General features: G+C 34.9%; 1 protein-coding gene across 1 annotated transcript; it reads right to left on the bottom strand.

The window, feature by feature from the left end:
- Positions 1 to 17,494: 17,494 nt before the first annotated feature.
- mmy (UDP-N-acetylglucosamine pyrophosphorylase mmy) lies at positions 17,495 to 21,804 on the bottom strand. The gene has a single exon (XM_089641653.1). It carries the CDS (start codon positions 21,479 to 21,481, stop codon positions 20,039 to 20,041), a length of 1,443 nt encoding a protein of 480 aa, XP_089497779.1. The 5' UTR covers positions 21,482 to 21,804; the 3' UTR covers positions 17,495 to 20,038.

Here is a 21,804-nt window from a genome sequence, read left to right as displayed (position 1 = left end):
TTGACTTGTCTGTCAAAATTATTGACATTTTCTTATTTTGTAAACAAAATCATGACGCACAAACATTTAAGCGTACATTTCTGTTAATTTTTCGTTATCAGTCGACTATTTAATCAAGATAACAACAACTCCATTGAAAAAAACAACTAGCATCATAAAAATAAATAAAGGATTGTAATGCAAAACACTCAAGAGATAGGAGAATCGATAACAACGATGTTATCTTTAATTAATCGGTAAATAAAATCACATTACATACCTTCTAATCAATACTTAATATGGTGATTGATAAACAGGTGCTTTTTATTTTTAAAAAACACTAGAATTTGAAATATTCACTTTAAATAGGGCGATGTCTCAGGACAAACGTCCGGAAATAATACGCCCGTAGAACGGTTTCGATTTTTATATTTATTTTTAGACGTCGATTAAACGGTGGGGAGTCATTCGGGCGTGTCGATTAATTTAATAACACTCGACTGGGTTATCGGCGGTTAATTTCACCGTGTAATATGATGTGATATTATGTTATTTTGTTATATTTTGATCAAGGGAACGAACGGGCCGAATTCTGGTAGAACAGAACTGTCACTTTATAGAGGGGTCGCGATATGCAGCGATCTTTAACCATTGGTGTTTGAGTTTTCGTTGAAAGTTATCTCACTTTGCTTTAACATTTCGATAAATATATTATGTCTCAATATTTTAGATAGTAGAGAACGGTACATACCCATAATTAATACAGTGTTGATTGAAGAAAATCAATGATTTATTTCTTTGATAGATATTATGTATCCTTAAGAGATAGACATATACCATGGCTGACTTTTATGTAGGCCTTTTTAAGATATACAATTCCGTACTACATTATTTTAAGGTATCTCATAAGGTTTAGCCAACGTTAGCAATTTAAGCGCCTAAAAATAATCTTTTTACGACTTGATTACAAAACATTGACTTTTCTCTACTTTCTATAAATATAATATGCATGAATCATATATATAAACCTTCCGCGAGAAATTCTCTAAATGATAGTGAACACCTTATCAAAATCCGTTGTTTTGTTTAGAAGAACTAAGCGCACAAACAGACAAACGCGTATAGTTTATTTATTTTATACTATTTAGAGATTATGTAATATCTTCAAATACTATGTTTATTTTATTACCTCCACACAGCAGGTTCTAAATAATTGGAGCAGGTGGATGAGTTTGTGTATTTAGGAAGTATGTTCTAGAGAGATGGGAAGGCTGACAGAGATATTGAAACAAGGGGAAATGCAGGTAACTCCATTCATGGAGGACTGAACGCAGTTGGTGTCAGCATTCTATGCAGCAGTCCACATTAGAGTGCTGGTACCTACCCTGATGTATGGCAGCGAGGCATGGAACTGACAGAAGAAGGATAAAAGTAGACTGAATGCTGTAGAAACAAGATCTCTGAGGCGTGAATGTGTAAAATCACGCATGACTGTGCTAAAAGTGAAAAGATACGGAAAGCGTGCAGGGCTGGTGTAGGCTTATAAATGAATACGATTAAGAAATAGACACTTAGATGATATGGACATTTATAGCAGAAGGACGAAGAAAAGAGTGCGAGGAGAATATTTAATGAAGCAAATGAGAATGATGGAAGAATTCGGAAGACAGGTGGTTCAAATACTTAACCCTGGCCATGTCAAGCGTCAGAATCACTAAAGAGTATATATATTAATATGAATGAATCAAGAATAGTGTGTCAAGACAGAGTTGTATGGTGGTTCATCCTCTCTGCCTACCCTGCGGGAAACGTCGTCATGATTTTTAGCTTATAAAAATGACATATTTAAAAAAAAAAAAATTTGAAATTAAAAGGTTCTCAATTTCTGCCATTCTGTGTTTAAATCCTGCTAGAGAGGGACACACCTATAAACTTGTACAAGAGTGAGCGAGACAGACGATTAATGTTCTTGTGACTCAAATAAGATCCTTGTAGAAAAAAACGAGAAGGAACCGATTCGATACGTAGGTACTGTACTGTCTCAAATAATAAGGGACCTACGTATCTGGGGTCAGTAGGATCTGTGTTTTACCAAACTAACCTCTATTGTAAAAGAAAATTAACAAACAAACATCAAACCTAACCTAACCTAACATATTATTTTATCATGTTCTGTTCCAGTCACTGGATTAATAATGAAACAATTTAATTTCGTAAGTGTTTTAAGTATGTACGTAAAGATCGATTTGGGGGGCGATTATTAGTACCACCTCCCCGGGAACCATTTATTGGATTACCAACACCTCTGCAATAGATCACCCCAAGTGGTTTGCTACTTTTGGTGACTTAGCAGGGGTGTTAGATTCGATCGAACACTCCCTCTGTCCAATGGAAAGGCGTGCTTTTGAAGTTATAAGAGTTTCGCCCTCTAGAAATTTCTAGAACAGTCCAGAACATTCGAGAGTATTTCATAACATTCTGAAATTTTCGGGAATAGTCTGAAATGTTCGGGAACATCCCAAAACATCCCAGATCATAACTAACTATAATCGGGATTACAGGCCGTTTTCTGATAAACTTTCAGTAAATTTGTAATCGTAACAATACATTGTTATCTGTAAATATGTGGGTTTTCTAATAAGAGGTGTTATTTTGAATAGCCCGCTATTTCGATAGATGTTACTTTTGAAGCTGTCATTTTTTTTTATATTTGACAAGTAGAAACTACGCTATTAATAAAAATGGAACGATACACGCTTCAACAACGCATTGAAATTATTAAAATTCACTTGAGCGAATCAAATGCAAATCATCTTGAGTGATGAGGCCCATTTTCACCTCGGTGGCTTCGTCAACAAGCAAAATTGTGGCATCTGGGGCTCGGAAAACCCAAGATTTATTGTTTAAAAGCCTCTCTATCCTCAACGTGTGACTGTTTGGTGCGGTTTATGGTCCGGCGGAGTCATTGGACCTTACTTTTTCGAAAATGAGGCTGGAGCAACAGTTACGGTGAATGGATTGCGCTATCGAGAGATGATTAATGATTTTTTATGGCCGGAATTGGATGGTATTGATCTGGACAACGTTTAATTTCAGCAAGACGGCGCTACGTGCCACACAAGCAACGAAACCATTGATCTTTTACGATTGAATATCAAAATAACACCTCTTATTGGAAAACCCTGTAGTATAAAACAAAGAAACTATCCGCGTCTGTCTGTTTGTGCGCTTAGTTCTTCTAAACTATGCAACTGAGTTTGATATGGTTTTCACTGTCATTTAGAGAATTTCTTTCGGAAGGCTCATATATACACGGTGTCCGGAAACTCGTAGTACAAGCGGGAAACTGGAGAATCTACACCACATGGGGAATCCAAAAAAACATAAAGTTTTTTGATTTGAGCATTTTCAAAAAAAAAAAAAAAAAAACAAAAAAAATATTTTTCGGCTATTTTCGGGTTAAAGTTTTTTCTGGTGTTTAGGGTTGAATAACAGATGTTTTAACCCTGCAGAGCAGAAATATTTTATGATTACACCGGGTTAAATGAAGGGTGATTTCAAAATAATGCTTCAAATCCGAGTTTCTTCATTTGTTTTACTTTCAAATAGTTTTAATTAGTTGGGTACTTTGATCTTCAGTAATAATTTATAAGAATTTGATTAAAAAAAAAAAAAATCAACTTCAAACTCGATTTACTCGATAACGAAAGCTCAAATAAAAAAAATATATACCACAAAATCGACTCCAAATGCGATGTAGATTCACCAGTTTCCCGCTTGTACTACGAGTTTCCGGACACCCTGTATAATACATGGATATTATATTTATTGAAAGTATAGAAATTTCAAAATAAATAAATATAATTTCTTTGTGTGTAGGAATGTGACATTTTCAAAATCGTAACTTCACTCACAAACTATCGTTAAGAGGAAGCTACAAGCCAAAAATGGTACATTCTTGGTGTACCTTATACTGAAGGTACCTAATACGCATTAAAATCGCTTGTCAAACGGAGTCTAGAAACGTTCGATTTCAGGCACAAAACTGGTTTTTATTTATTTTGTAAATAATTTTATAAGAAAGCAAAAAAGTTAATCAAGTGAAACTGTCACAGATAATATTGGGTAAAATACTGTATTTTTTAAAAGTTGTTTCCTTTACGCGTTCATACATTTCTATTGAAAAAATATTTTTTTTAGTAGCTTACATTTATATTTTTTATTAAGTAATTTATTTATTTTATTTTTATTCTACTCGAGTGAAAAGATAGGAAAACCTTCAATTTATCTAAAGCATATTTTTTGGTATTAATAATGTACACCAATTCGTTATAAATATTAATCAAAATAGTGATTAAGCTTCGCCTTAATGTGAAAGTTGTTTAGAATAATATTATTTCCAGTATAATATTAAAGATCCAGTTTTCAGGTATACTAGAATTCACAACATCAAAACTTCACTCCAAACCGTTCATAACCCCCTAGCAACTCCGGGTATCTGTCAGCTAGCAATTTATATTTGCTAAATGTTCATTAGAAGATAAGTGTTATTATTAAAATACTAGCTGCACCCGCCAAGCGTTGCTGTATCAATCTGTCTAAAAATTTTTGCGTGTTGCTTTTACATCCTTATAATATAGGTATATAAAAACACACGCGTATTCGAATGTAACGTTGTGTCAAAATTTCAAAGCAATCATTAAAGAATTTTCGGAGATTTATGATTTTCAACAAACAAAAAGGCAGAGGTCCAAGAATTGTACCTTGAGGGACTCCGCAGGATTTTTATATAGGTCTACAAAGCCGACTATGCAGGCAGCCAAAAAAGGACAAATTAACTTTTTTTATAACCATCGCTAGCATACTTAAGCTTGTCAATTTGTGAAATGCTTCACCTTCGATTTCAAGAGGACAAATAGGTATACATGGTGTCCCGTCAGCTATGGAACAAACGAAGTGAGGTTATTTGCAATCAAAATGACCAAATGTGTGGTGGTACAATTCGTAACCCTTTCAATGTTATATAAATTACAGTTTTTTTTTACCTAATTTTGCTGTTAAATGTAACTCCGTTATTATCCATATTAACGTTTATCCTGCGTTTCTGGGGGCTTTCCTTAGGAGATAGACATATACCATTAAGGACTTTTTTGTAGGCCTTTTTAAGATATACAATTCCGTAGTACATTATTTTGATGTATCTCATAAGGTTTAGCCAGCGTTAGCAATGTAGTGCCCTAAAATATATTTTTACGACTTGATTATAAAACATCGACTTTTCTCTGCTTTCTATAAATATAATATGCATTTATTATATATGTAAACCTTCCGGAAGAAATTTTCTAAATGGTAATGAAAACCCTATCAAAATCCGTTGCGTAGTTTAGAAGAACTAAGCGCAGAAACAGACAGACGCGGATGGCGACTTTATTTTATACTTTTTAGAGATTTCTTTAAAAAATGAAGCCTACCATTCAAATGAATCCGACATAAAAATATGTAAGAGATTAATCCCAAAAGTAAATTTTTTACATCTATTTGAGATTTTCACGGGCAAAAGTAATTCAGTGCTTTATTTTTGGGGTATTATGCCGCGTTGCGCCACCTCCTATTTGAATTTCACTTTTGTTTTCGATAATCTTTGAAGCAGAAATTAACCCACTTCCCGTAATCCGATCGATCTGAAACTCGGCAGATATACTCGCTGTAGATGACAATGCCTTCTATCAACTTTTGGTGTCAATCATGCTCACACACGCGGATATATACGCATTTTTCTCAAATCTGACAACATTACAGCAGTTAATGTAAAAAATAAATGTCAGTTTATTAGAGTTGACGACTCCAGTTCTTGGGTAGGAGAAGATTCAATTCTTCTTCAAACCATTTTTGTTATTATTTTAAAAGACATTTTTTTTAAATTTTCTGTATTTAAAAAAAAATTGACCACAGCATACTAGGACATTTGATTGCAAATAATCTCCCCTTTCACCCCACTTCGTTTGATGCATAGCTTACGGGACACCCTGTATATCACATATTTTTCTTCACTTTCCATTTCGAACAAATAAACCACTTAAAAACAGAAGTTGTTCAACTTGAAAAGTGAACAAACTGGTTTAGTTATGTCACTATGGATAGACAGATATTACTTGTAAATGCAAGTAAACTGGTTTAACAAGAAATGGTGGTAATTTATAAAATACTTACCTTTATATTGCGAAATGTTGTTAATGCTTTACTGTTTAAGGCGATGCCATACGTAGTAATGCAAAATAATGTGTTTTTGGTTTGAAAATTTGGTCGCCTAGAAATGTTTCAGATGCTTTAATTAAATACTGCGAGTAGAATACATCTTGGCCTTTGAAATAATCGAGTATTTTTTAGATATAAGTCTTTTTATAAGCCCAGAAAAAAATAATGTATAAGGCCTATGAAAACTGCTTTAAAGTTCAAAATCTCCTACTTGCGAACCCATTTTCGGTTATGATTTTATTGTATAATGTGGCAAATCAAGTTATTTATAAAATGATCGAAAACAAATTAAAGATTTATGTCTGAAAATCCACAAAATAAAATAAAAGGCACTTTTTGGCCACGTTTTTTTCTTGCATAAATCAAAACAGGCGGATGGTGTTAAGCGGAAATTTAAACCTTATCGCCATCTACGTAAGGGTTGTTATTGATAGCGGCTCAATTTAAAATATTACACGACGTAGTGCATCGCCTTAACTTTCGTCTTTTGGTATTTTTGAGTTTGACATATTTAACGATTGAGGAAGAAAATATAGGCTGAAAACATGGAAATAAGGTGATAGGATGGAGGAAGCTTAGAAAGTAGGTACCTTACTTATAGTGCGAAGACGGTTTACATATAGTTCCCGTGAGTACTTAGGCCATAGGATCATGGTGCTATCTCCCATTTTACCTCAATCCTTTAACAACAACCCAGTCCCTTTAATAAAGTTCACCAGGGTTGTCATTGGATATGTGGCTATGTCTTCTGGTTCTGCAATGTGTCTTCCCAGGTTTCATTTCTCAACTCCAATCCCCCTTGATTCCCTGAAGGTCCCACAAGGGAAAAGTTCACGGAGGTGGCCTCATCTCTCCTCCCGACTCCCTTTGGTTCAATGAAGGGCCCACAAGGGAAGAGTTCACAAAGATGGCCTCATCTCTCTTCTCCACTACTCCACCGGTCGGAGGGCTTTGAAGGAGAGAATGGACGGTTATCTCGAGAGTATTTCCTCCTGGGGTAAAAATAATCTCGTCGAATTTAATGTTTCAAAGACCCAATCCTGTCTGATTACGCCTAAAAGGGATCTAAATGATAATCTAGTCTCCTTCAACGGAAGCAATCTTCCGAACAGGCCTTCCATTGATATGCTTGGTGTAACTATAAGTGACCAGCTCAGGTACGGGGGCTCCATCGAAGCCAGAGTAAAGTTGGCCTCTCAGAAGCTGGGCGTACTGTACAGGGCCCGCAGATACTTTAATAGTACACAACTGCTGACCCTGTACAAATCGCAAGTGCGCCCTACTGTCGAATTTGGCAGCCATCTCTGGTCCGGAGCCCCTAAATACCTGAAACAAACCCTTGACTCTGTGCAGAAACGGGCGGTCCGTTTGATAGATTCCCCAATCTTAACAAACGGACTGCAATCTTTAGAGCACAGGCGTCAGGTAGGTATGCTGTCCTTGTTCTATCGGTATTACAATGGAAGATGCTCTGAGGAACTAGCGTCATTGATCCCTTCGGCACCGGTGCGTAGTCGGGATACACGCCAAACGCGCGCCCAACATTTGTACACGGTTGACATTTGTCACATGAGAACGGGTCGCTTCTACGATTCGTTCTTAAATTCAACAGCTCGGCTGTGGAACGAACTGCCGGCCTCTGTGTTTCCTCCCTCCTACAACTTGGGACTCTTCAAGACCCATGTTCACTCCTTCCTCTCCACAAAAAGACCCTCCACACAGCATCCCCAAAGATGACATAGGCCCTGAGGGAAATTATTTTCTTCAGGGCCTCCTGTGTGGAGTTAATATAAAAAAAAAATTAAAAAAACTCCTTGGTTCCCTGAAGGCCCCACAAGGGAAGAGAGCTTCATCTCTCCTCCCCACCCCCTTTGGTTCCTTGAAGGCCCCACAAGGGAAGAGTTCACAAAGGTGGCCTCATCTCTCTTCTCCAATCATCCTTGGTTCCCTAAAGATGCTACGAGGGAAGAGGGTCGTTCTTTTTATAATAATAACAATAATAACATGGCATTTATATAGCGCAGTTTAGTGTCATTTCACTTCAAGTGCGCTTAATTCTGGGTGCTTGCGAACTGCTTCGACAGCGGAATAGCAGACTCGGTTAGGCGAGTCTGCGAGTACTTTTAAATATAATATGCATTTATTGTATACAGGGTGTATCGGCACGTACCCGACAAACTTTAACCAGCAATTCCTTAGCACATTTGGAGTAAAAACTGTTATGGCCACTTTGCTGTCCGGTAACATTTTTTTTTAATAAAAAATTTACTATGCATATTTTCACCACATGTCACCACTGTTTTATCCTTTGTCAAAGTTTGAAAACCCGTCTGGCAATATTTTATTCGAGTTTCGTTGAATAATATACGTACGTACCTACATTAGCGCGCTTTTACAATCACAACGAAATGGCATGGCACCATTCGTCTCATTTTTAGCTATTATTATTTAGTGTATATGAAAGAGCGAACACGCTTTTTGACACACTTGCTAATAACAGCTGTTGAACACGAGAAACAATGCAAATGACAGTGACGGAGTGTGGATTTTTTTAATCATTTTTTGTTTTTAATTGAAAAAAAATGTTACCTGACAGCAAAGTGCCCATAAAATTTTTTACTTCAAATGTGCTAAGGAATAGCTGGTTAAAGTTTGTCGAGTACGTGCCGATACACCCTGTATATAAACCTTCAGGAAGAAATTCTCTAAATGATGGTGAAAATCCTATCAAAATCCATTGCGTAGTTTAGGAGAACTAAGAGCACAAACAGACAGACGCGGATAGCGAATTTATTTTATACTATTTAGAGAAATTCATCCTTCGTATATTTGTGCAAAATTTCAAAGTTTGTGTTTATTAGTGTCAGGAATGTTTATAGAGTGGTTTAAATGGTACAAAAAGTCAGGGACACTCCAGGATTACTTAACGCAATATCTCTGCAATGGAATAAGATACAGAGTCGAGTTAAAGTTGATGTAATGTAGTTTTTTAACAGTAACATTGTGGTATACAGTAGAGAATAGTGGAAGAAGTGTGTCCACTTATATTTAATAAATTAAAACATTAAAAATTATTTCAATAAATTTATTTATTAAAATTAATTAAGTACATAAAAAGTATTGCCAATTTATTTATTTATAATAAAATAATTTTTAAAATCAAACATTATTGATTTCAAAGTAAAACATAATACCTTATAATAGAATGATAGAATGTATAGAAAATAGTTTCTATTAATAAGTAAGTTGCCATATAATTTATAATACATAGTGTCCGGAAACTAGTGGTAAAAACACTGTAGCAAACATATTTTTTTTTTTTAGCATAATTTATTTATTTAAAAAAAAAAATGGTTTGACTAAGGATTGAACCTCCCTACCCAGAAACTAGAGCTGAAAACTTTACCAATCGAGCCAAATCCCGATTGGAAAACACCGACATTAGAGAATTGCGTATATGTTCGCGTTTGTTTACGTGGTTGCCACCAAAAGTTGACAGAATGCACTGTCATTGAAAACGAGGCTATCTACCGAGTTTCAGCTCAATCGAATATCGGGAAGTGCGTTAATTTTCGCTTCCAAGATTTGCATTAATTCATTCTGCAAAGTATTTTAAAAAAAATGACATGTGCCGTTTTTTATTTATTATTCATTAGTTTCCCGCTTTTACCACTAGTTTCCGGACGCCGTGTAAAATGATAATTATATAATTTACAGTAATATTATGTCAATGCTGCAGTTGAAATAGTATTCAGGTTTTATAGTTCACCAAACTAAGTACAAAGTATAGACGATTCAATGAATTTATGCATAAGTTTGTTGGAAATGGTCAATTTTGGTCAATGTTATAAGGTTATGAGGAAGTGGGGAGGAAAAGGAGATAGAAAGAGAAAGGTTTAGACGTATCCTTCTGTCACACAAGAACACATTGTTGAGCACAAAGTCCTAAAAGTAACGTGTTCTTATGTGACAAATGTGGAAACATTGTTTACGGGATCAATTACGCTAGTTCCTCGAAGCATCTTCCATTGAAATACTGGTAGAGTAGGAACAGCAGTCCCACCTGACGCTTTCTGTCATCTTTGGGGATGATGCACAGGGGAAGGAAAAATGTAATTAAATCACCACTTCCGGAATCTGAAGAGGTCAAACGTTCTCCCCCAATCAGTCCACCCGATCTGGCTTGCCACGCAATTGGTGGGCAGATGTATCCGCCGCCAAGACAAGGAAATCTCACCCCACGAACCCGAACACCCCTGCTAAGTCACCAAACGTAGCGAACCACGTAAGGCGACCTGTGGCGGAGGCGTTGGTTATCCAATCTACGGTTCTCAGGGCCGCAGAACACATGCCCGCCTCTCAGGTATTTTGGGGGTTACAGACCAGAGGTGGCTGCTAAACTCAACAACAATGACATTGCTATTATTGCCGTTGAAATGAAACCCAAAAATGCTAAAAACTTACACATAAATTTACATATAAATTACTACATCATTCAATGATAGAGTATTTAAAAAATAATTACACATTACAAAATTACCTAACTTAGGAATGTGGTCATAAAAGTTAATTTAAAAAGAAAACTACAAAGCATCTTCCTAATTAGGAACCTATTTACATATTAGAACGATATTTCACCATCTTCTTGATAGCTTATCCATAGTTTTAATTTAATTTAACCATCTTCTTGATAGTTTTAATTTAATTTAACCATCTTCTTGATAGCTTATCCATAGTTTTATTTTATTTTACCATCTTCTTGATAGCTTATCGATAGTTTTTTTTATTTCACCATCTTCTTGATAGCTTATACATAGTTTTTTTATTATTTCACCATCTTCTTGATAGCTTATACATAGTTTTTTTTCAGTTTACTACAGTAATACTACAAGCCATTTTCAGCGCAACCTAGAACCTTCGAGACTTCTAGTACGGCCGTATTTGTAAGGCTATCCGAAGGATTCTAGAAGTCGCAAGTAGACCGAAGCGCTTCTGTCGCGTGTCTATAAGCTTCCATGTGTAATGCGCGCTGTGCGTATTTAAAGTTACATCGCTACAGATTAAGATTTATTTTAGATATTAATATACATTATCCTATGGATAACCTATTAAGACGATAGTGAAATACTACATATGACAAATTTCAGTAAGATATATTGAGCAAAAATTTAACGTGAAACACTAGTTTCGCGTCTACCAAGCGATAAAATAGAGTTTATAATAGTCAGTTGTTTAAAAAGAGTGATATAGGTAAATAGCTGTTAACATTGCACAAGTCTCAAATGTTCAGAACCAGTGGAACTATGTCATTCGTGAGTGTGAAAAGGAAGGAGATGTCTAGAGGAAGGTTGGAAAGTGCCTGGCTAAACAGATCTGATCGCCAAACATGAATGAAGCAAAGTTTTGCTTCTGAATTGTGGTCTTTACTGGACGATACTGAGAAAAAGTCCCAAAAACTTAGGTGAGTGTAAATAGGAATTGAGAAGTACCTGGATATTCAGGTTTGGTACCCTAACATGGCTAAAGCCATTTCAACGACGTTTGAATTCTGAATCGTTGTCTTTCGTCAGGGCGATACTGAGAGTATCAGTTCTTCTATGAGCTGCAAAGGTTTATACCAAAGTACTTACTTAAAATTATTTTATTTTTCTAAAATTGCTAATATTTATGGAATAAATGCACATTTATTTATATACCTGATAAAATGTGTATATACATAGATTATACAATCAGAGTTGACGCGAATTACACGCACTTATATTGTGTGTATTGGTGCACATGCATACACAATACAGCGATGTACTTGCAAAACGTTACCAAAAAACAGTATTTTTTTAAATTACTTCATTAAAAATGATGTTTTTATAAATTACATCATTAAAAATGATCTTCTTTTAAATTTACATCATTAAAAACGATCTTTTTTTACATCATTAAAAATTATCTTTTTATAAATTATATCATTAAAAATGATCTTTTTTTAAATTTACATCATTAAAAACGATCTTTTTTTAAATTACATCATTAAAAATGATCTTTTTTTTAAATATGCATCATTAAAAATGATCTTTTTTTAAATTTCCATCAATAAAAATGATCCTTTTTTAAATATACATCATTAAAAATGATCTTTTTTTAAAATATACATCATTAAAAATGATCTTTTTTAAATATACATCACTAAAAATCATCATTTTTTAAATTTGCATCATTAAAAATTATATATTTTTTCAATTTCATCATTAAAAATGTTCCTTTTTTCAATTTCACAGATTTTTCTTTTTGAATAACAAGTTTGACACATGCTGTATGCTTGTAATGTATCTGCGAGAGTAGGTACTGTATTCGCGTCAACTCTGGTTGCGATACTATAATAATTAAAATTAATATAAACATGAAAATACATTTCCAAAACCAATATTTAAATGCAAAAGTATAATATTTAAAAAAAATGCACTTAATAATGAATAAGCCAATCGAGAAAGAATTAAAATATTTCGTTAGGTTTAACAAAATTAAGGTAAAAATGAGCTTAATTCGGGAAAACACACACACACCTTTATCAGCAGTTAGTCAAAATATTAATAATACATCAATAACATCTTCCATTGAAATACCAGTAGAACGAGGACTGCATTCCCTGTTTGTTAAGATAGGGGAGTATATCAAACAGACCGCCCGTTTCTGCACAGTTTTTGGGAGCTTCAGACCAGAGGTGGCTGCCTAATTCAACAGTGAGGCGTACTTGCGATTTGTACAAGGCCAGCATTTATTGATATTAATCGCTTTCGAAATTATGACAGTTTTGGTAGCGGAAGATGGCGAACAGAGTGAAATAGAAATAGATTTGGTCTGGCAATATTGTTGTAAGATCGGTGTCCAAATGAACTCACCGTCAAGACACGGCAATATGTCTACAAGAATGGGCAATACACGACAATCTGGCGAGGTTTGAAATATATTTTTTGTAGCTTACCATTGTTTTTCGTTCAAATCTACAATTTTATTGCAAAATTGATGAAATTGAAGGTTACGATTTGGAAAAAACATACTCATTTCGCTTTCTCACCCCTTAAACAGACGAATTTTGATACATTTTGACACTTTTGATGATATTTTGCACGCTTAAATCATTACTGTCTACTAGCGATGAGTCGTTCATAAACGAGTCGCCTAAATGAACTCTTTTTGATGAGCTATACTCGTACGATTCACGTTAAACGGTACCACGCCTAAATTACACTGTTTATTCTTTTTTTATCAGGAGATAAAGTGCCATTAAAATTATCATAAGTGTTAATTGTAATTCAATACTCAGAGGCGTTAACGGTGACTGACAGTCTGACATCTTGTATACATGTACCTAGACCAACTAACTAACTAGCATCTTATTTTTCTTGTGGTGCGACGCGGAGTACCGGTAACAAGAGTCGTAACATCATCTATGGGAGACGTATCGACAGAGCCGTAGCAAACGAACACAATAAAATGTCCCTTGACCAGAGGTGGCTCTAGGGATTCAGTCGTTGTAGGTCATTTGAAAAAAATGTGTGACTAATCTTTATTTGATATTGTGAAAAATGCCCATATATGATTATCTATATCAATTATGTTAATATAGTAAATTTTACGAGAGATGGGAAGGCTGACAGAGATATTGAAAGAAAGGTAAATGCAGGTAATTCCGTTAATGGAGGACTGAACGCAGTTGGCGCTAACAAAAAATTGTCCAAAGAAGCGAAGTTAGCAGTCCACAACGGAGTGCTGGTACCTACCCTGATGTATGGAAGTGAAGCATGGAACTGGCAAAGAAAGGATGAAAGTAGATTAAATGCTGTTGAAATGCGATCCCTGAGGCGTATGTGTGGTAAAACCATGTTTGGAATGTGGAGATCCGCAAAGAGTGCAAGGCTGATGTAAGCGTAATGAGTAGGATTAAGAAAGGGACGCTTATATGGTTTGGGCATGTAGAGCGAATGAGCGAAGATAGGAGTGTAAGCAGGATATATGATGCAAATGCGAATGGTAGCAGAAGTCGGGGACGCCCGAGAAAGACATGGCATGATCAAGTGAATCAGATACTCGAGTCGGGCCATGTCAAGAGTCAGAATAATAGAAGAGTATGTATGAATGTGAATGAGGCAAGGAGTGTGTGGTGTGACCGAGTTGTTTGGCGGTCTGTCCTCTCTGCCTACCCCTGCGGAGAAACGACGTGATGGTTAGTTAGTTAGTTAGTGGAAATAAATACACAATCCACGTACTTACAGCAAATTATTTTAAAGATATAAAGTTTTAATATAGTTGTGCACAACATTGAAGTAAATAAAAAAAGAGTTTAATTCTATTTGACAATGATGTTTTACGTTTTTTGTTTTGTTTCTTTCTTCAGCTTCATTCTAAATCGATAACAACATAAAGAATTATTCAAAACCTTTCCCCAACTATCCAATTGAAAAACAACCATTGTTTCACACACTACAAGCGTGTAAAATGAAAAACTGACATTTGTTTATGTCACCATCTCTGTAAAACATATAATATTCATCGTTTTGTCTGCCCCACGATCATGACCTAAGCTTTCTTCGATAGCTAATTTTTACTTCGACGAAAAATATAGTGCCATCTCGTTTATTCTATGGCGCGCATAGGGACAGAAGATGCCAAAGTGGACATTCTTTAAATTGACCCAGTGAATAGTATGGACTTATGAATGAAAGCTTCTATTAGAGACACCAGATGTCACTGCTCGTCACTCCCCGCCGCAGCTCGCAGCTCTGCTGTTTCGTGGTACATTTGAAATAAATTAAGAATAATACCAGTTATTTTGTTGATGCACATAATTGATAGACCTTAAGGAAGATCCGTCACTGCCCTTTACCCATCTCTACTGTCGACATCTGATATCGAAAAACTTGGGGACTTCACATAGTAATAATAATTTTAGTAGCTAGTAAATCATTTAATCGACAGTAAACGCATCAACGAATTAATCATAGTATTGTTGTTATTTTCAACTCTTATCAATTGAGTTATATGGGACTATTTATTCGAATAACATAATTATAATTTGTATCTCCTGATAAAATTCAAGCATTATCAAATGGGACGTTGCAATTGTTTTGATAATATGAAAATGCAAACATATATCACATCACAAAGACACAATATAGCTGGCAGTCTACAAAGGAGTGCTGGTACCAACCCTGATGTACGGCAGTGAGGAAAGGAACTGACAGAGGATGAAAATATAAAGTGAATGCTGTAAAAATGAGATTTCTGAAACGTTCCATGATATTTCATCAAAATGAAAATTCAACACATCTTTAAAAAGTGATATAGAATCATTAAAAGTGATGAAACAAAAACTAAGTTAAATAGTTACCTATGTAACCTATTTTACCTAGTTTTTGTTTCATCACTTTTCATGACTTTATATCAATTTTTGTGTGTGTTTTGAATTGTCGTTTTGATGACGTACACGGTCACCGTCGTAAAACCACGTTTGACAGTGTTAAAAAAGCGTAGTGAATAAGATTAACAAAAGAAACACTTGAAAGATTTGAACACATAGAGCGGATGAATTAAGAAAGGAGAGTGAAAAGAATATATACGACTCGATAGTGAATTTATGAGAGAGAATGTGAGACTATGGCATCCCCAATTGTAGTACGTTGTAAGGCTGAATTTAGTGGAGAGGGGAAGAAGATAAGAAAGAGGAAGGTTTTTAAAAGGTTCTTGGCTGTTCAGATCTAGTCACTAAACACGGTGAAAGCCATTTCAAGCAATATTTAGATAGTATATGACAAAATATTTGATTTTCTAGGTAAGTACATTTATTACTGCGTTGCTATTTGATTCATTTAATGATAAAGATAAAAAAAGATAACAATTTTCGTTGGAATTCAATTAACGATATAATCAAAGATAACATTGTTAAAAAAGAATCAAAGATAGAAAATGATTTAAAAAATTCATAGAACGGATGTTTCGCAATAATTATTCCATTAAATGGAAACGGGTGACAGTATCAGACGAAATGCGATAAAAACGAAATCCCTGAGAAGTATGTGTGGTAAAATCACGTATTACAGTATTACGAATGCGTCATGCGAAATGGATGCAAGTCAGATGTAGTAAGCCCAATGAACAAGATTAGGAAAGGTGCGCGTGATGAAATTCAAAAGAAACGAAATCCCTGAGAAGTACTTGTGTTAAAAGCGTGTATGATATCCAAAAAGGATGCAAGACCAACGTAAACTTAATTAACAAGATTAAGAAAGGTGCGCTTGGATGATTTGGACTTATAGAGTGGATTAAAGAAGAAATGAGTGATGAAACGCAATAGAAACGAAATCCCTGAGACATATATGTGTTAAAACCGTGTACAATATCCAAATAGGATGCAAAACCAATGTAAACTTAATTAACAAGATTAAGAAAGGTGCGCTTGGATGATTTTGACTTATAGAGTGATTGAAAGAAGAAATGAATGATGAAATGCAATAGAAACGAAATCCCTGAGACGTATATGTGTTAAAACCGTGTACGATATCCAAATAGGTTGCAAGACCAATGTAAACTTAATTAAGAAGATTAAGAAAGGTGCGCTTGGATGATTTGGACTTATAGAGCAGATGGAAGAAGAAATCGGTGATAAAATGCATTAGAAACGAAATCCCTGAGACGTACGTGTGTTAAAACCGTGTATGATATCATATAAGAATGCACAACCAATGTAAACTTAATTAACAAGATAAAGAAAGGTGCGCTTGGATGATTTTGACTTATAGAGCGGATGGGAGAAGAAATGAGTGATGAAATGCAATAGAAACGAAATCCTTGAGGCATACGTGTGTTAAAACCACGTACTAATGATATCGAAAAAAGATGCAAGACCAATGTAAGCGTAATTAACAAGATTAAAAAAGATGCGCTTGGATGCTTTTGACTTATAGAGCAGATGGAAGAAGAATTCGGTGATAAAATGCAATAGAAACGAAATCCCTGAGGCGTACGTGTGTTAAAACCGTGTACGATATCCAAATATGATGTAAAACCAATTTAAACTTAATTAACAAGATTAAGAAAGGTGAGCTTGGATGATTTGGACTTGTAGAGCGGATTAAAGAAGAAATGAGTGATGAAACGCAATAGAAACGAAATCCCTGAGGCGTACGTGTGTTAAAACCGTGTACGATATCCAAATATGATGCAAAACCAATGTAAAATTAATGAACAAGATTAAGAAAGGTGTGCTTGGATGATTTTGACTTATAGAGCGGATGGAAGAAGAAATGAGTGATGAAATGCAATAGAAACGAGATCCCTGAGGCGTACGTGAGTTAAAACCGTGTACGATATCTAAATATGATGCAAAACCAATGTAAAATTAATGAACAAGATTGAGAAAGGAGCGAACAGAGTTTTACCAGGATATCTAGAGACGTCAGACCAGAGGCTACCGAAATATATTAAAAACGCTGTCATGTTTGCCTTTTGTGATAGAATTATTGTCAAAATATTAATTTTTTAAAACAGCTTCGCAACTTTGCTAAATAGTTTACAAAAGTACATATGTACTAACATCAAATACCATATCATTCACAGAATTTTAACAATTCATCAAATTTCTAAATTAATGTTAATGTTAGGTTCTGTCATTATTTCAGTTCTGTAAAAAACTACCCCGTAACGATATATTAACAAAACATGAATAGAACTTTAACAAAACTTGAAAATTAATTTTTAAATTTGATGAATTGTTCAAATTCCCTCGTTCTAAATTTTGCACAAGTGATAAACAAGCGTTTACATTACTTGATGTTTATCAGTTGTGTAACACATTTATTAGCCCATTAAATATATATAACACACAGGTCATTATTTTGCACATGGCATGTCAGCAATGGTATATACACCGATACATATTAATGTGTGAGAGGTTCCTACGCGAGAAAGAAACAGAGTTATATGAGAGCTTTGTACTAGAAATTTTAAATAGCGACTTTAATTTACTGTAATAAAGATTTTCAATTATCTCTAACTCCAATAGACCATATTGATTGAAAATTTCTAATTGTGTTCAGAACGAAGTTCTGAAAATGATTCTAGAAAAAAATCATCAAAAAAGTTACAATTTTCAATTATATTTCACAATCTTATGCTGTGATTTGTATTTTTAGTTATCTCAGGCTCTATGGAACCGAATTGAATAAAACTTTGTAATTATACTCAGAATGACGTTCTGAAAATGATTTTACAAGAAAATAATAAAAGAGTTACAATTTTTAAAACAAACATCAATATTTTAAAAGTTAAAATAGTTTTCTCAAACTCTTTAGGACAGAAATGCATAATGACGGTTTTAAAATGTTTCTATATCAAACAATGAATAAGATGTACTGTAATATGGGGTGACTTTTCAATACGGGGGTGAATTTCATCACCCCCGTAATCTGCATAATTCTCGCAAATAATTCGCTCAAATTTAAGCAACGTGGATACAAAGATTCAAATTAGTTGGTTTTTAGTTATTTTTAAACAAATTGTAGATTGAATTGTCAAGCAATTTTTTAAGGCGATGCACTACGTAGTAATTTAAAATCATGTGTTTTTGGTTTGAAAATTTAGTCGCCTAGAAATGTTTCACATGCTTTAATTAAATACTGCGAGTAGAATACATCTTGGCCTTTGAAATAATCGAGTATTTTTTTAGATAAGTCTTTTTATAAGCCCAGAAAAAAATAATGTATAAGGCCTATGAAAACTGCTTTAAAGTTCAAAATCTCCTACTTACCAACCCATTTTCGGTTATGGTTTTATTGTATAATGTGGAAAATTAAGTTATTTATAAAATGATCGAAAAACATTTAAATATTTATGCCTGAACATCCACAAAATAAAATAAAAGGCACTTTTTGGCCATGTTTTTTTCTTGCATAAATCAAAACAGGTGGATTGTGTTAAGCGGGAATTTAAACCTTATCGCCATCTACGTAAGGAGTGTTATTGATGGCGGCTCGATTAAAAATATTACACAACGTAGTGCATCGCCTTAAGATATTTTATGACTGAGAAAAAATTAATATAACATTTTATAAATTCATCAACGATTATAAGAGTTTTGTATAATTTATTTTAATATACAGAGTATTAGGAATGTATTAACTTACTTCAACCAGTGAAGTTATTTATGACATTATTTGCAGTCAAAATATTAATGAAAGTTTGGTCTCTAGTGACATTTTTTATTGTTTTTTTTTTCAAATTAAAACTAAAAAAACAGTGGGTATTAGATAGTTAAGAGTGGGGAGAGGAGTACAGCGACTTCCAGGTGATTTTGCACAAAAACGGCGCTATACAAATCATCCAAATATTACTTGAGTGGTTACGCGAACGAGTGACCAGTGACGACATGTGGAAATTTTTAAATTTTTTTTGGTTTTTTTAAAAAAAATAAAAAACATCATAAAAGTGACCGGATTCCAAAATTTTATTTACATTTTTTACAAGTACGATCTTTAACACCCTGTATAAAATATCAGTGTCGATGCTGGTTATATAAAACTGTTTGAATATTTAAATTGGCATTTTTTTGGATTCACTTATCATTATATGCTTTAAAAAAGTGGTATATCAAAGTTATCCCATTTCTAAAGGTGATTTTGATCACTGTAAATATATTTCATGTACAATTTTGCGATACATCTGTTTTTATAAAAAAGTTGCAAAGTTGAAAATTTAACAAAATCACCCCATTTTACAGTAGTACAAATTATAGTGAATTATTTTGATTTGTTTGCGTCTATTCAAATTCATAATCGCTCTTCAAATAAACTGAAGACCTGAATTCTTTACCTTCGACCACATCGCTTAAACCTTCACCTGCGTATGACAATAATGGAGATATCTCAATATCTACGCCAGCGTTAACTTTGGCACCCGCATCAACCACGTAACGCTTATGCAGTCTGAAGATATCTTCCTTTGCGGTCTTCGGGCAATCCTTTCCAGCACTGTCCGGATTCTTTAAGGCGCTGAATTCAACGTCGCGCGCTACTTCCAAAGTAACGAACTTCTTTGCAAATTGAAACACGTCGAACACAAACTTCTCAATCTTGATTCCGTTGGGTTTCTCTGGAGAGCATCGCACGCCGTTTTCATCCACAAAAGGAATCTTCTTCTTCGCGACGTGTAATTTCAATTCACTCTCGTGCTGATCGGCGATCCTTCGCAAGAACTCCGTCGAGAAGTAATGATTGCAGATATTTCCGGCGTTGAATGTTAACTTTCCATCGGCGTTGCGCAGCTCACTCGTAGCTTGCGTTATCTCAGAATACTCCACAACTTGATACGCACCGTCAACTTGACAAACAACTCCGACAGCTTCTTCAGGCGCTGATTTTTCAACGACTTTGGCGGCGCATTCGGCATTCTTTGCGATGCAATATCCGATAAACGCCGGGTCTGCGACTTTAATCAAGATATTATCAACGGAATGAGCGTGGAGATGTTTAACGCCTCTAGATTCCAAGTCGGATAAGATTCCACGATCGCGTAGAGCTCTGTAAATCCCGCCGTTACCGTCAGGAGCACGTGCGATCTTAAACTTCTGATCTAAGATCACTTTCCCGTCAAATTGATAGCAGGGTAAGCTTCCCTGAATGAAAAATTTCACATTATCCGGTCTTAATCCGAAATAATCGTACTTTTCAAAGAAGTCTTTGGATGGTTTGATTGTGTGTTCCGAAGTCATCACGTACCAAGTGATACATCCGCGATTGCCTGTTTTCTGTGCGGCCAAACGCTGCAATTTCAAAATGCGTTCGGCTTGGATCTGGAACAGAGATTTACGCGACGGCAATCCGATATTGAACATGCCTTTAGGGAAAGCAAAGCCAAGACGTGTTCCTTGTCCTCCAGCCATCAACAAAACACCAACTTCTCCTTGCGAAACAGCTATCAAACCTTTCTCTTCATATTCCGCCAGTTTCTCCGGACTTGTCGTAACGATGCTTTCATAATTCTCTTCTGGAACAGGCTTCAATCTGTCGTCTAATTTCTCCGCATCGGCTTGCAAACTTTCCGTAGCTCTGATAAAATATGCATTAACTTCATCAAGATTTAATTCTTCGATATCACTACTCAAAATCAACTTCTCTGCATCACTTATCTCATTCCAAAACTTCAACAAATGCTCTTGCTTGTGAGGAACAAGCTTTGCGAACAGCTGTTCATAAGTAGACATTGTGAAAAACAATTGTGTAACTTAATTCACAAAAACCACACGAAACACGTATATTAAATCACGCTAATTCATAAAAAACACAAGTTTTATGCGATATAATTATTATTATAACAGATTTTATAGATATATTTGCGCAATTGTTTCGTTGCTAACTGAGCGCGTTTCCCACTTGGTGGCAGCCGAGAGACTGTTAGTTAGAAAGTGAGGACTGCGAATCCAAGGTTTGCGAAAGGCGGCAAACGACATTATATCGTTTTTTCGTCCCCTCCACTCTTGTACGTGCATACGTACTCAAAAGGGGCCGGTGGTCCTGTTCATTCTGA

Source organism: Hesperophylax consimilis, chromosome 17 (assembly GCF_061612785.1).
Source record: "Hesperophylax consimilis isolate HC1 chromosome 17, BYU_Hcon_1.0, whole genome shotgun sequence".
Classification (NCBI taxonomy): Eukaryota; Metazoa; Arthropoda; class Insecta; order Trichoptera; family Limnephilidae; genus Hesperophylax; species Hesperophylax consimilis.
This window is presented reverse-complemented; position numbering and strand designations above follow the sequence as displayed.